The sequence below is a fragment of the Colius striatus genome, chromosome 15 (genome assembly GCF_028858725.1).
Source record: "Colius striatus isolate bColStr4 chromosome 15, bColStr4.1.hap1, whole genome shotgun sequence".
Lineage (NCBI taxonomy): Eukaryota > Metazoa > Chordata > Aves > Coliiformes > Coliidae > Colius > Colius striatus.
This window is the reverse complement of record NC_084773.1, coordinates 27,778-44,364: the sequence shown is the minus strand read 5'-3', so window position 1 is coordinate 44,364 and position 16,587 is coordinate 27,778. Positions and strand designations below refer to the sequence as shown.

The 16,587-nt window shown below is 41.0% G+C and overlaps 1 protein-coding gene across 5 annotated transcripts in view; it reads right to left on the bottom strand.

The window, feature by feature from the left end:
- Positions 1-16,587, bottom strand: part of CENPP (centromere protein P) — a 152,002-nt gene that overhangs the window by 133,749 nt on the left and 1,666 nt on the right. For all 5 annotated transcript variants that reach the window (XM_062008309.1, XM_062008310.1, XM_062008308.1 and 2 more), the window contains exons 2-6: positions 14,973-15,124; positions 14,151-14,308; positions 13,719-13,807; positions 7,241-7,329; positions 120-216 (exon numbers count right to left, since the gene is read on the bottom strand). In XM_062008309.1, coding sequence (XP_061864293.1) covers positions 120-216; positions 7,241-7,329; positions 13,719-13,807; positions 14,151-14,308; positions 14,973-15,106 — 567 coding nt within the window. In that variant the 5' untranslated portion in view covers positions 15,107-15,124. The remainder of the gene's footprint in view (positions 1-119; positions 217-7,240; positions 7,330-13,718; positions 13,808-14,150; positions 14,309-14,972; positions 15,125-16,587) is intronic.

Here is a 16,587-nt window from a genome sequence, read left to right as displayed (position 1 = left end):
CATGCAAAATTAAGATTCTCTTAGTCTACTAAAAGAGTGCTTTCACTTCCATTTCTCTGTCTTAATGAACTAAATGAAATAAATCTAGTACTGATACATGAAGGCTTGACAGACACTACCTTGAAGTGTAGGAAGGTGCATCTACGATGTTCATACCACTCAGCGTAAGATGAAAGGCTTCTGAAGAACATTAAAAGATCTCCACGTTCTTCAGTGCTGCAAAAGAAAAATAAACTGTTTAACTCAAATAGTACTAGTCAGATGGACCAATTCCATGGCCTGAAATTTGTACTATCCTTAAAAAAATTGTGATTAATATTATTCGAAATGAAACCAGAAATCACCCAAAGTACCCCAAATAATTATCACATCAGGGAAAAAAAATTAAAGAGATATAGTGTGGATATTGGAGAAAAAATGGAGAAATTAATTTATAAACCATTGTTTTCAACTCCTCAGAAAGGTAAGCAGCAATAGAGTCTTAGATGTAAAATGCTATAGCTTGACAAAATAGTTGCCTGTAAAATCTTAGATTTTTGATCCAATGCTTTTGTTTTCTATATCATTTCCAAGACATTGCATACTCAAACTTTAACCTACAAAACTGGTAAAATCTACTAAATTGAATCACTAAGCTTTGTCCTATTCACTAGGTCTTACAAGAGACTTGATCTGCTTCTGCTCCCATTACATTTCAGCTTCAAGATTAACCTTGAAACTTCATTAAGCAAGAAGGTCTGTTCATTAGATCACACAAGGCATCTGAATCAAAACTTTTATTATGCAGTTAAAACTTGATTTATCTGCTGTTACGAAGGATGATGATGTTCTCATTAGCTAGCGAGTGAGACAGGACAAGTGACAGAGATGGCGATACATTTGTAGTGAGAAGTGAAGTGCAGAGATTTAAGTGCCAAGCCCATTGTAAGCAGAAATTATTTAGTCTGGACAGAGTTGAGCTGATTCTTGCAGAATGCCCCTCAGTATTTCTGCAGTTTTGGGCTCCGTCATGATTTATCAGTTCAACTACAAGTGGCTACATGATCACAGAATGGTGGTGGTTGGAAGGAACCTCTAGAGCTCATTCATCCCAGCTCCCTGCTAAAGCAGGTTCTGCTTGATCAGGTCACACAGGAACATGTCCAGGTGGGTTTGGAAACCTCTAGAGGAGCCTCCACACCCTCCCTGGGCAGCCTGGGCCAGGGCTTCCTCACCTCACACTGAAAGAGTTTTTCTTGATGTTTAAGTGGAAGTTTCTGTGTTCCATTTTTTGTCCATTACCCCTTGTCTTGTCACTGGACACAACAGAAAAAAGTGTGGCCCTGTCCTCTTCACAAACACCTTGTAAATGTTAAAGAGATTTCCTCCCCCGTAGTCTCCTCCACACTAACAGTCCCAGGTCCCACAGCCTTTCCTCATAAAGAAGATGTTCCAGTTCCCTGATCATCTTGGTGGCCCTGTGCTGGCCTCTCTCCAGCAGTTCCCTGTCCCTCTTGAGCTGAGGAGCCCAGAACTGGACACAGGACTCCAGGTATGGCCTCACCAGGGCAGAGGAGAGGAGGAGGAGGAGAATCTCCCTCCACTTGCTGGCTACACTCTTCTTGATGCTCCCAGGCTGCCCTTGGACCTCTTGCCCATGAAGGCACGATGCTGGCTCATGTTCAGTTTGCTGTCAACCAGCACTCCCAGGTCCCTCTCCTGGAGCTGCTCTCCAGCAGGTCACCCCCACCCTGTGCTGGTGCATGGGGTTGTTCCTTCCCAGATGCAGGACCCTGACCTCGTCCTTGTTGAACCTCAGGAGGTTCCTCTGTGCCCAACTCTCCAGCCGGTCGAGATCCCGCTGAATGGCAGCACAGCCTCTGGGGAGGCTGCTCCCAGTTTGGTGCCAGCAGGGAACTTGCTGAGGGTCCCTCTGTCCCCTCATCCAGGTGGTTGATGAAGATGTTGAACCAGACTGGCCCCAGAACCCATCCCTGTGGAAGTCCACCAGCCACAGGCCTCCAACTCGATTCTGTGCCATTGATCACCACCCTCTGGGCTCTGTCATTGAGCCAGTTCTGCATCCACCTCACCCAAGTCACACTGCCTGAGCTTTCTGATGAGGATGTTATGGGAGACAGGTCAAAGCCTTGCTGAAGTCAAGGTAGATGACATCCATTGTTCTCCCCTCATCTAGTCAGCTGGTTATGCACTCATAGAAGGCATCAGGTTGGTCAAACAGGATTTCCCCTTGGTGAATACACTTTGACTCCCCCAATAACCATCTTTTCCTTCATGCGGTTAGAGATGACATCAATGATAAGCCTTTCCATCACCTTTCCAGGGATGGAGGTGAGGCTGAGCTTTAACACATTGCACCAATGTAAACCAGAAAAAATACATGAAGTTCATTCAGATATCGAAAATGTAAAAGAAAAGCCAAACAAGTTTTATCCCAGCCTGGAAAGAACAGCATTGCTGAAGGAAGTTACCACAGTAGTTGCAGCTGCCAACAACATCAGGTCAAGATTAAAAAATTGCTGGCAACACAGGCTCTGAAAGGATGCAGACACATACTGATTTATAATATCTGACTAGCTCTGTGCTCTGGAAAGCTTTTTTAAAATGACAACTTGTAACTGGTACACATAAAAATCTACATATGCTAAAGTAAAAATCAAGACTTAGAAATGCCTGCTCACGTCTCACTGTCTAGTAAACATGATTTTACACACACTGCAAGCTATTGTTTATATATGTGGAACAGGACAACACAAAACTTTGTTACAAAACTACATACTTCAAATTCTTTTTTAAAAGCTTTTTATGAGTATCCATTTTACGTAATTTGAAAGACTATCCCAGGCTTTGTGAGCTTGTTTCAGCATTACAGCTTTAGTTTGTTTTTCTTTCTTTTTTCCTCTCAGATTCATTTTTAGACTATAAAGCAGATGAAATTTTCAAGGCTAGATCACAAAGCAGGAAGAGACTTTTTTGGCTAACAAGCGAACAATTTCAAGTGTAAAAGTCAGTCTACCTCTTATATCTAAGTATATACTTCTCATGTACAGATACAGCATTGGCTAAATTTCAGACAGAAAACTGGATTCAGTGTCTAGAAAGGGAAAAAAATCTGCATTGGCATGTTCAGACATATGTAATACATACTTTTATATTGACAAGGGAGAAAAAAATCTGCATAAACAGCACCACTGCAGTTAATTGTCTCACAGCACTTCAACTACCAATAAACAATTTGCTTAAGTCAGTCTAATTCCTGACGCTGAAGCCAACTACAAGCTGTAGACCACCAAGAGAATTTGGTATACAATAACAAGGCATTAAAAGGTTACAAGTTACAATTTAAAAAAAAAAGAAAAGAAAAAAAAAGAAATTAGCATTGCAAAATGCCACCTGATTTAAAAGAAAAAATTCACTAGGAGCAGAAAATACCCCTTTTTCAAAGCCAACATCCATGTAAGGGAGAAGTCATCCAAAACCAACAGAAAGTATACTCAGAGAGTAACTCTGTATCAGATTAAAATCACATGCCCTTCATCCAAGCACTGCTTCACTTTTACAAAATAACATCTACAGCATGCAAAAGTATGTAAGAAACTTAACTTATTGTGAAAGTACTTAAGGCTCCTTTAATATGCTCCTTTATTTTAAGAGGCAATCTACTTTAACTCCCTGCAGATGCAAGCCTTTTTGCATTAAAGAACTAAAAAAAACCACCATAAAAGATCTAAACCCAAAGCTGTGGGAAGAATTCATGCTTCCCCTCATCTCAAAGACATCTCACCCATGCAGTGTTTAATGTAATGCAGTCATTCCCTAAATCCTTCAAGCTGACTTATAAATTGTAATTGGTTAGTAAAAAAGTAGAAGCAGTTTTCAAACTGTCTAAAAAGATATTTGACTAACAAGTATTTGACTAAGTAATCTATGCAATAGTTATGTAATCCAACAATTAATGAGATAACTTGAAAAAAGACTGACAAGATTTTTCACAGATACTGTGGTCCTCAACACTAGAAAAGCAGTACACAATATAAATGATAACGGGTGCAAAGAGGGCATGAGGAAAGCCACAAAATACAAGACTAAATATTGTGACTCCATTTGCATCCATATTTTACTGTCACAACTCACTTAAAGAATGGCACATCTTTTAAAAGCAGGTATTATATATTGCAGCAGTACCTAGTTAAAAATAGACTGCTTAATTTTGTTTATTTTAAAAACATGCTGCTCCAGTGTTCTGGCATTCCCCTGTTTTCTTCCAAAACAGGAAGGGCCCAGGAATTACAAGTGAATGCCAAGCTTTTACGCCTGGTGCTCTTCAGGACCCTTTTCTCTCATGCAATATGAATTATGAGACAAAAAAAATTAGAAAGCTGAGAAGGTAAAAAAAAACCAAGCCAATAGAGAAAACAGAAGAGAGACAGACAATGGATTTGGCAAGACTGGGCCAAGGAGGCAAAAGAAACAGAAAATGGTAGGAAGGCTGAAAAGAATGAAACATACAGAGAGAGACCACATTCATCTGGTCAAGAATGGAGGGAAAGGGAGGAAAAGATGTAAGAGTCGAGATCCTAAGAGCACCTGGTGGATTAAAGAATAAAGGGCTACTCGGGAAAAGCTTCAAACTGGAAATGAAAAGAAGGTGATTAGGACTTAAGAGTAAGAAACAAGAACTAGATCAACAAAAAGATCAAGAAAACAAGCCATAGAGATCACAGAATAAGATTAAGTCACTCTACCAGTGGGTTGCTGTCAAAACAGACATCATCAACATAAGCCCCACTCTGGCCAGGTATTTGCCTGCCTTGGATCAACAACAAACACCGTGACATCACAGGACAGGTCAAGTAGAAGAAATGAAATGTGAAGGGGTTGGGGGTGATGGTTGGGTTATCCCCTCGCTTACTTTTTCAACCAAATGACTACATTGATCCTATTTGCCAAGTGGCTTCCAAAGTGCACACACAGACACAAGGACAACAGCTGGTACATGCAAACAGAGGCCACGAAATAAAGCAAGAATTACTTGCTTTGCTTTATTGCAAAGCCTTAATCCATCTGGAACCATTCATGAAAACCTGTATTTACTAATGAATACTGGCAGTAATGTGGGAAAGAATTGGGTAGCAAAGACACAAGGACGAGACAGCAGAGCTCATGCCAGGATGAAATAAAGTCTGCCACTACTTCAACACGTTCCTTTCCAGTGTGACTATTCAGTTCCAACACACTTCTGTTGTCAAAAAATACTAATGAAAAAAGCAGGGTAATTTCCTCTTCTAAATCCTGCTTCTTGAGAGCAGTCAGCTACTACCCACAGTTATATCACCAGATTTAGTCAGTTTGTCCAAAAATGCCGAAACCTCTAACAAAAAACTCAGCTTTCAGTACAGACTAACAGAGCCTGAGGTATCTCAACAGACCTTTTTTCTCTCCCATTCACGTGCCTTTCCCTCTCCCTCCTCCAAAAAATAACAATAATTAAAAAAGAAATCCCTTAAAGAACAGGATTAAGAATTAAGTCAACAACCAAATAATAATTATTAATAAACAGATTTGTTCTCAGAACAGTTTGCTAGTACATTTCACAGTGGAATACCACAGGCACATAATTTAACCATTGGTCATTCTGTGTGCAAAAGCCAATATCCTCCAGAAAATAATAAAAAAGTAGCATTCAGTCTTACTGTCATGATTTGACATGAAGCTGTTTCTGGTAAGGGGGAAGGGGCTGTAAAGATGGCTCCTGTAAGAAGTTGTTAGCAACTCTCCCCAGCTCCGAGCCAGACCCACTGCTGGGGCTGAGCCCATTAGATGCCTCCACGATCACTTTTTAAGAAGCCAAAAGAGGACACTTCTTCCTCTTTCTTCCTTCTTCTGTCCCTTCTTCTTCTCTGGCTGGTGGTGGTGCAAGTTGTTGGGAGAGAGAGAAGCCATCATGTGGACTCCAAAGTCAGTGAGGGAAGAGAGGAGGTGTGCTGGAGCAGAGACTCCCCTGCATTCTATGGTGAGGAGTGGTGAAGCTGAGATTTGTTTGCATTTTGTTAAAGACCCCGCATCAGGGACAGTGACTATGGCCAGAGGACGTTGTGTCCCATGGGAGGGATCCAACATTCCCCACAATGTAGCTGTGGGGAAGAACCCACGCCACAGAAGTTCATTAAGATTATGGCCAGAAGAGGTCAAGTCCCGAGGGAGGGACCCTGTATTGGCAGAAGCTGTATCTATTGGAAAGAACCCACACTGGGGTTATTCATCAAGGACTCTGTCCCATGTGAGGGACCCTATGGGCAGAAGCCACGGCTGCTTGGGAACAACCCACACCAGAGAGGTTCGTTAAGGACTGTGTTCCGTGGGAGGAACCCCGTGTTGGAGCAGGGGAAGAATGCCAGGAGTCATCCTCATCTGAGAAGACAGAAGCAGCAGAGCCCATCTGTGAGAGACTGAGCACATCCCCCATTCCCTGCCCCCCTGAGCCATTGAGGGGGGAGCAGGTAGAGATCTGGGGAGCAGTGAGCTGGGCCTGGGAAGAAAGGAGGGATGGGGGAGGGAGATCTTAAAGTGCTGGTTGTAATTTTCTCATCATCCTGCTCCCTTTTTGCTTTTATTCTGTTCTGTTTCTTGTAGAATAAACTTTCCTCCTTTCCTCTCTCAGTCAAGCACTGGAGTCTGTTTTGCCCAGAACCGTCACTGGCAGCGAGCCCTCCCTGCCCTCGTCTCCATCCACAACAACCTTGCTGATCTTTTTACTCGCATTTCACTGGGGCCTCTGCCATCCTCACGAGGGTGGGGGTGGATGGGGGCACGGAGGGAGAGATTGTTGTGGTGCTGTTGTGCTGGCTGGGCCAGACCACGACACATATGCTGGAATTTTAATAGATACATTTTCTTAAGACATTGCTCATACATCTGAATAAAAGTTAACATGCTGATTAAAAATTAAAATACAATAGCTGGGATTACCTTGTCATATCTTTTTCTGAACCAAACAATTTCAAACAGCTAAAACACACTTTAATCCAAGAACTGCTTCTGTATAACACGAATTCTCAATGATTCCTTTCAGGCCTTCTCTCCAGAAGGATACAGACAAGGGAACAGAAGTGTTTAGGTTGGGCTAACAGTAAATTACCAAAGAAACTGACTGTTAGCAATTTACATGAAAACTCAGTTCTGCTTTTAGTATCAGATGGACCATGCAACACCCTTCTTTAAACAAAAACCTCCACCTTACCTTGACACAAACTTGCTCACATCTGAATCTTCTCCAGATTCCATTACAATGCTGAGATCAGTAATAACAGTAGATATGTTCTCTTTGCTCTAGATGGGAGAAGTAACAATGCTGTCTTTTAGAAATTTCTCTAGCAAGAAGCAAAACTTTATCTATTTGCATACACAATAGAAACAAATGTACACCAGTGCTGTTAAGTACTAGAATCCTTAAAGTAACAATTTTTAAACTACAGCTTTAATGTGTGGTTGTTTTCTTTCATGTCAACACTATCAGTATTATCCATACAACAAGGCTTTCGGAGCAATACTTGAACTAGCCATCACAGAGACTGTATATGTATAAAGGAAGACTTATATACGTAGGAGTTTCATCTACATCTTTCTGTGTCACTTCCACTTCTTTCATCATATTTTGATTTTCTAACACAATCCCTAGGTGCCTCATATACAAGAAATTCATCTGAAACCAGAATCATAGAGTCACAGAATGGTGGGGGTTGGAAGGGACCTTTAGAGATCATCCAGTCCAATCCCCCTGCAGAAGCAGCTCCCACCTAGATCAGGTCACACAGTTCAGGTGGGTTTGGAAACCTCTAGAGAAGGAGCCTCCACACCCACCCCAGGCAGCCTGGGCCAGGGCTCCCTCACCTCAACAGTAAAGAGTTTTTTCTTATGTTTAAATGGAGCTTTTTTTGTTTCAGCTTCTTTCCATCACCCCTTGTCCTGTCACTAGATCCAACAGAAAAAAGGGATGTCCCAACCTCCTGACATCAAATAATCATGCTACCCTAAATGAAAAAACAAATCTCATTGGTTTTCCATTTATTTTTTTTAAAGCCTTTAGTTTTGCCTCTAATTCTTGTCCCTTTTTACAGTAACTGTTGCTCAAGGATTTGTGCATGATACTTAAAAAGCAGAACCTTTAAAAATTGAAATATCTAAGAACTATTAAAAAAAAAGAGAGAAGTTCATAAAGCAGAAATAAAGCCACAAAAGAACTTAATTCTGTTTTTCTACACATCCTTGAACATGCCAGAGTAATAATTTTTAAAAAAGCTATGAAAGCTTGATGACCATAGCAAATGCTTCACTTTATACTGAAGACTTTGTACTTAATTTTGTTTATATCCTGTCAACACAAGCAAATAGGAAGGGCAACAGAAGAAACTGAAGAGACAAGCTAGAGTCAAATGCAAACATATCGTAGCAATGCCCAGAACTAATTGGACAGAAGTACTGCTAATACTGCCATCACTAATGATCGAAAAAGCAAACCAATGCACTAAAAAGTTTAGTGGATTGAGTAGGTAACATTAAGAAAAACAAGTGAGAGCAAAAGGTTCAACAGGTGTAGAGTTGTACAGTCTACAGTTGTAGAGAAACTGATAGTAGTCACAAGCTATCTTCTAAAGACAGTGGTTTTCCAGTAACTGGGTTACTAACATATGCCGAGTTGCTGTCTTGGGGTTTAATAAAGAAAAGTCTTGAGAAGAAAACAATTCTTATTTGAATGATTGCTTTCTCAAGAGGTTTAAGACTTCTTTGAGCAGATTTTGAAGCTAATTGTACACATCCTCTCCGAATAACTACTAACAGTAAGAAAGGAAAATAAATCAAGCACTGCTTTTGCATTAACCCCTCATCTTCATTCTCATGTTGACTTCTCTAAGCATGGATGGGAAAGATGAAGCTCCCACAGATGGGAGCTTCTTTGCTTGCACTCAAAGCTGGCAAAACACTAATGAACTTCGGAATATAAACTATACACTAGTCTGACATTGTGCCAGAACTAAAGAAATAGCTAAGAAGTAGAATATGTCAGGCAATGAGTGACAGAGTAAGACAGACAGAATCTCAACCATTCAAAGCTAGTCAGAGTGAACTCAGATCTGCCCAGTCTTATTTGTGCTCTTGAATCCTAGAACAGAGCTTTGAACATGAATGACATTTAACAACTTGATTACGGTCACATTAGAGAGAATTACAAGAATGATTTGATACTGTGTATCAACAGGTTTGACTTAGAGTACCATGCAGGCAACTCAGCTCCACAGTAAGTTAACTACTTAACAGCTAGAGTTAATGGTGGGAAAAAAAGCTTTTCATTATCTTCTGCTGCACACCAATGTAGTTGTTACCTATGAAGCATTTCCCCAAACCAGCTGTCATCATCATCTGTTTCTCAAGATGGGTGAAACTAGTTGTAACTTCATCCTGTCTCACCTACGCAGATCTCAGTACAGGTTATTTTGAATATAACCATTAATGTAATATCTTCAAAACCAGGTTTTTGCATCTTTACACACAAGAAGTCATAGGCATAAAGAAAGTTAAAGCTGCTTCCAGGTCTTAGTCTGAAGTCACAACCTCCCTGAGAGCCAAGAAGGCGGACTCCTGCATCTGCTGAGGACCTGTTGACTTGACAGGATGACCTGGTACAGCGTATGAAGTCTGTGGCAAAACCAAGATGACACATCATTACGTTTTATGCCACGGCCAAGTAGAATTAGGCAAAGTATCTGAATGGAAGTGTCAACAGATGGGTTGTGGATTCTCCTTCTCTGGAGACTTTCAAACCCACCTGGACTAGTTCCTGTGTGCCCTACTCTAGGTGGTCCTGCTCTGGCAGGGGGGTTGCACTGGAGGAGCTTTTGAGGTCCCTTCCAGCCCCTGTGATTCTGTAAGTCACGAGATGGGCTTTTTCAAGATAAAGAAATGGAAGAGAGTGATTTTCTTTAATCATACAGATTAAAGAATTATGTATCTTAAATACATTCCTTGAGTTGGAATTTTTGAACTACCACATTCATTCAAAATCTGTTTGATTTGAACAGTTCTAAGAGAGTAAAAATAGAGCTGTACACGATGCTGTATTTGACAACCCTAACCAAACCACTACAATGATGATTTGTATAACCTGTACAACATTAACCTTTAAGTAATTGCAAAACATTTAATTACACTCAAGTTCATATATAATCACAAAACAAATGATCAGGAATTAGTCAGTGTTTGAAACAGTAAGTGAACTTCTTGACTGGGCTATGTAACACCAAAATCAAAAGAAACATCAAAAGAGAAAACCTTTATACTGTGGCATAATTAAAATTGTACTCCTCATTGATGTCTGCTTAACTCATTGATCATTTTTTGCAACATGCCCACCACTCACTCCATACATATGCAGAAAAGAGTGGCAATTCAAAGTTTACTTTAATAAATGAATACAATTTAACATGCAGTGCAGACCATGCAAGTTATGGATGCCGTGTATTTTTATTTAAAAAAAAAAAACTAATGCAAAAAAGGATACAAAAATTACACTTTTTCAACAGAAGTGTTTATTTTTAAACATATGTACTTGGTATCCTAGATAAAACCTACTCTAGTGACACATTCGCTGCTGGCACCAAACTGGGAGCACTGGCTGATTCACCAGAGGCTGAGCTGTCATTCAGCGAGATCTTGATCAGCTGGAGAGTTGGGCAGAGAGGAACCTCCTGAGGTTCAACAAGGACAAGGGCAGAGTCTTGCATCTGGGAAGGAGCAACCCCCTGTACCAGCACAGGCTGGGGGTGACCTGCTGGAGAGAAGCTCCAGGAGAGAGACCTGGGAGTGCTGGTTGGGAACAAACTGATCATGAGCCAGCAATGTGTCCTCGTGGGTAAGAAGGCTAATGGTATCCCTGGGGGCATCCAGAAGAGTGTGGGCAGCAGTTCAAGGGAGGTTCTGCTCCCCCTCTGCTCTGTCCTGGGGAGGCCTCACCTGGAGTCCTGTGTCTACACAAAACTTTTACTTACACTAAAAGTTCCATTTAAACAGAAGGAAAAGCTATTTTGGTGCTGAGCTGAGGGAGCCCTGGCTCAGGCTGCCCAGGGAGGGTGTGGAGGCTCCTTCTCAGGAGGTTTTGAAAACCCACCTGGACACGTTCCTGTGTGACCTGATCTAGGTGAACCTGCTTCTGCATCAGGGTTGGACTGGATGATCTCTAAAGGTCCCTTCCACACCCACCATTCTCTGATTCTGTTATCGGTGCTTAATTCGTACAGTTTTAGGCATGACATTGACAAGTGCTGCCATCTCGTGGTACGACAGATTTAAAAATCACCAGTGCAGCTACAAATTCGAAGGATCCAGTTACTCGTCTGAGCTCCATTGACAGTGCAAGACGTCATCACCTTGAAGGAGCATACAGGTGGGAAATAAATGCAAATCTAACCAAGTCACCTCAGGGAGGTTCAGGCTGAATCTGAGGAGGAATTTCTTTGCTGCAAGGGTCATCAGGCATTGGAACAGCTGCCCAGGGAGGTGCTGGAGTCACCATCCCTGGAGGGGTTTCAGAGATTGGTGGATGTTGCACTGAGGGAAATGGGCTGGTGGTTGATAGGGTTGGGACAAAGGCTGCACTCCATGAGCTTAAAGGTCTCTTCCATGGCTATTTCCTTGCTCAAAGCTAAATAGAGTTTTATACAAGTATATACTAGGACCACAAGTTTGAAGTCACCGCTGGACCTCAGAGGTTGCAGAATAATCTCATTCAGTTGAACTTCTGTGGTTTCAAATTATGAAACCACACGTGGCTACCCATATTCTCATTTCCTAAATTCCTGACTTTTCTTATTCATAGCTTTCCTTAAGATGAGGAAGGACACCTTTAAACAGTAAAGCACTGTAATACTATCAGGTTCAATTACCTTAAATTAAAAAAATATCCTTTAAAGCTGAGAAGAAAAATTTCCTGAGAAGAAATATTTTTTCTATCATGAAATTTATTACATTATCACAAATTGAGGTAGCACCTTTTTCCACTGCTTACCACTTTGAATTCTGTGCCAAGAAATGATTCTTATGAAAGAGTTTCTTTGCAAAAAAACTGTAGTCATTAGTGTAACTACTGTGCAGTCCTGTGATGTAATGGCTAGGCACACTAGCCAAGAGAAGAGAAATACAACTAAAGTAAAACACCTTAAACAATTGTTCAAGTTTCTAGAATTTCAGCTTCTGCTCAGTCCCTTCAAAAGAGGTACGGTTTGAAAGTTTGTAGTCTCCAGAACAAGATACCTGACTATAGGAGAATACAAGAATCTTGTGACTGAACATTGAACCAGATCTTCATAACTACTTTGCTTGGATGCACATGGAATTTAGAAGTTGGCTCCAGTTGTTGCATAGTGAAAACAAGCCATTGAGGCTTAAATTAAGGAGACTCAGGCAATCAACATGGCAAAATACCAGCTGACAGTTTAATTTGGAGAAGGAAATATTGACATTTGTCCATTTGAAGTTTGGATGTTTGCTTGGGTTTTTGTTTAGTGGGGTTTTTTTGGTGTGGTTTTTGTTTCTTTTTAATATCACAGAATCACAGAACGGTGGGGTTGGAAGAGACCTTTAGAGATCATCCAGTCCAACCCTGATGCAGAAGCAGGTTCACCTAGATCAGGTCACACAGGAACGTGTCCAGGTGGGTTTTCAAAACCTCCTGAGAAGGAGCCTCCACACCCTCCCTGGGTAGCCTGTGCCAGGGCTTCCTCACCTCACACTGAGTTTTTCCTTCTGTTTAAATGGAACTTCTTGTATTCCAGCTTCTTTCCGTTACCCCTTGTACAACAGAAAAAAGTGATGCTCCAAGCTCTTGACACCCACCATCTAAATATCTGTAAATATTGAGATCCCCCTTTAGTATCCTCTTCTCCAGACCAAACAGCCCCAGTTCCCGACGAACACAGAAGGAAGATGCTCCAAGTTCCCTGATCATCTTGGTGGCCCTGTGCTGGCCTCTCTCCAGCAGTTCCCTGTGTCTCTTGAACTGGGGAGCCCAGAACTGGACACAGGACTCCAGATGAGGCCTCACCAGGGCAGAGGAGAGGAGGAGGAGAACTTTACTTGACCTACTGGCTACACTCTTCTTGATGCTCCCAGGCTGCCATTGGCCTTCTTGCTCACAAGGACACATTGCTGGCTCATGCTTAGTTTGCTGTCAACCAGCACTCCCATGTCCCTGTCCTGGAGCTGCTCTCCAGCAGGTCATCCCCCAGCCTGTCCTGGTGCAGGGGGTTGTTCCTTCCCAGAGGCAGGACTCTGCCCTTGTCCTTGTTGAACCTCAGGAGGTTCCTCTGTGCCCAGTTCTCCAGCCGGTCGAGATCCCACCGACTGGCAGCACAGCCTCTGGGGAATCAGCCAGTCCTCCCAATTTGGTGCCAGCAGGGAACTTGCTGAGGGTCCCTCTGTCCAGGTGGTTGATGAAGATGTTGAATAAGACTGGCCCCAGAACCCATCCCTGTGGAACTCCACCAGCCACAGGCCTCCAACTCGATTCCATGCCATTGATCACCATCCTCTGGGCTCTGTCATTCAGCCAGCTCTTGATCCAACTCACCTCCACTCATCTAACCCACACTGCCTGAGCCTTATTATATATAATAATTTAATATATGTAAATATATATAAGCTTTTAATAAATAAACATTGATCATTACCTGCATTTCAAGAAGCTGGAATTCCAGTTGAAAAGAAAGGGAGTAGCAATTCCCTGATAATCTGTGCTTCTGTCTGGTTCTGTTTCTAGCTGTTATAAACAAAATACTTGATCATAATTCTCTTCAACAAGTATTGCATTTCTTCCATTAGCCATATTTAAAGTACCAACTGATACCATCCATCATATAAATAACAATTAAACATGTTAAGACAAAAACAAGCTACAGTTAACCTCACAGTAGTCTCTCTTTCCGACTACGCAAAATACTGCACTTACCCAGAAACTATATGAGTAAATAAAATTCTATTGTATCTCAAAAATAATTGCCTTTCTGCTAACACAGAAAGCAGAATTACAACATGCATTTGCAAATATAACAAACAAACAGTGTGCTCAGTATGGCACCAGTAAAAGGCACAAAAATGCTTACTTTTTTCCACTGTTTTCTTGGAATGACTCATGAACTGAATACCAGTACACTTCATTAAAAATGAGAGATCTTTTTCCAGACTTTCAAGCTGAGCTTTCAGGTCTGATGAAGATTCATTTTCCTTAGATTCTCGTTGAAATTCTCTTTGGAATGATTTCCTAGAATGGAAAGAGAATATGTTTTGTCACATTGGTACAGCAATACCATCAAATAAAAGACATTTTTAACCAATTTTCAGGCAAAGATCAGTTTTCAATGAGTCAAATTTCAGTTGGGCCACGTTACCAGGAACAGTCAGCTAGTCTAATCTACATAAATACTTCCCCTTTACTGTCAGGTAGACTTCACTCACCTAAATGACTTATATTACCTGTGGAGCGTACATTTACTACAGCACAGTAGTTAAATAATGCAAATAAAGAGCCCTGACGTGGCACTAGTTTAGCATATGGCTGGTCTCACTGTTTTATGTCCCCAGTCTCCAAATTTTAACTTTTAAGTAAATGTCCACTGAGCTGTTTTACAGTGCATAACGGAAAACACGGACTTAACAGAGCCCTCAAAGTGCTCTGGTCACTCACATTGCCTTTTAAAGGACACAGAAACAAAACCAAACCCTGAAGAAACCACAAGCTACCAACAGGGGAAAAAAAGAAAAAAAAGAGATCAGCTACTTATTATCTGTTATTTTTAACCATGTATAGGCCATGTCCTAAACAAGATCAGCGCTGTAAAAATAACTCCTAACATAGAGGTAAAGGCTTATCCTAAACAGTTTTGACAAAGAAATACTATTAATCCAACACGTGGCAAGAGACATACATTGCCATTAACATCTCATCAGAAAAAAAGTTGGCTTCTTGTTGGCTGTCTTCATACTTCTCAGTCAACAGTTTAATTTCTTCTTCCAGTGATTGGATTTCGTCTTCATAAAATTGACAAACGCTGTTGTCCATTTCTTAGAATCAGTGTCACTAGATAAAACAAAACAAGCATATTTAGTAGGCCAAATTAAAAAAAAATAGAAAATTAAAATATTTCTGGATACAAAGGACTTTATTTAAGAAACACAAATATAACATCAGGCAATTGTTCCTTCCTCCTCTCTACTTAAAATGAGACAGTTGTAACATAACTTTTGAAAACTGAAGAGTTGCTACATGTAGTTTTTAAATATCCCAGGTAGCTCTGACAAGTACAGTAATTTGTACATCCATAAAGAACCCCGAAGTGTCAAACATTTGCTACAGAAGATTAAACAAATATCTAAATCTTGATCTTCAGCAGCTAAATTTGACAGGAATTCTGTCATCAACTTCAAAAGAGTTGGGCTTGCAGTGAAACTCTGCTCTTAATACTATAACACTCTGCCATCAACGTAACTGCTACTGAAACACTAGAAAGTCCACTTAGGAAGACACTATTTTGCAAGCAGACGAGAGAAGAAAGCTGCTTTTTTCTGTCATTCTTAATGTAACAAAGCTTCATAAGAACAATGATGGGTCACTGTAGAAAGCACCACAAACAGAAAAGACTCTGTGTCAGGTAAATACAGGTATCAGCAAGAATGGGACAAGGAACAAATGTCTGAGTTTAGGTAAAAAGTTTTCTGCAAATGAGATATCAACGTAGTTTTCTTACATTAGTTCCTCAAAGACCTAATTCATTAAGTCCAAATGTAATTATTAAACCCATTTTAAGACAGATCACTGTGTAGCTTCTAAATGCAGAAATTAAATCCAGAATTTAGCACAGTCAAAGGCTTTAAAAGTTTCTTTAAGTTATCATGTTTTCATTCATGAGTCTCCCTATCTGCTTTAAATATGTGACAGAACAACAAGCTAGTCTACAGGTACAAAGCAATCCTAAACAGACACAAAAACTGAATCCAGGTTTAACCAATTCATCTAAAAACCCAGAATTACAGAATCTTAAGGGCTGGGAGGGACCTCAAAAGCTCACCCAGTGCAACTCCCCTGCCAGAGCAGCACCACCTAGAGTAGGTCACACAGGAACTTGTTCAGGTGGGTTTGAATGTCTCCACAGCCCATCTGGGCAGCCCCTTCCAGTGCTCCCTCATCCTCACACTGAAAAAGTTTTTCCTTGTGTTTCTCTGTAACCTCTTCTATTCCAGCTTGGATCTGTTGCCCCTTGTCCCATCTTTGGCCATCACTGAGAACAGCCTGGCTCCAGCCTCCTGACACACAAGAGAAGTTCTCCAAGTTGTAATCCATCCTATTAAGTTCTTCTTCTATTTATCTTTTTAACTAGATACATTGAAGGAAGTTTTGGTCACAATAAAGAATACATTGGGAAAAAGCAAAAACCCACTCCAATAGCCAGAGCCTTACCCTAGGGTGTTAGCTAGCTCCTGTTTTAACAGCTGGCTAGTTTGAAAATGGTAACAGATCACAGCTACCCTAACTCCAGTGGTATT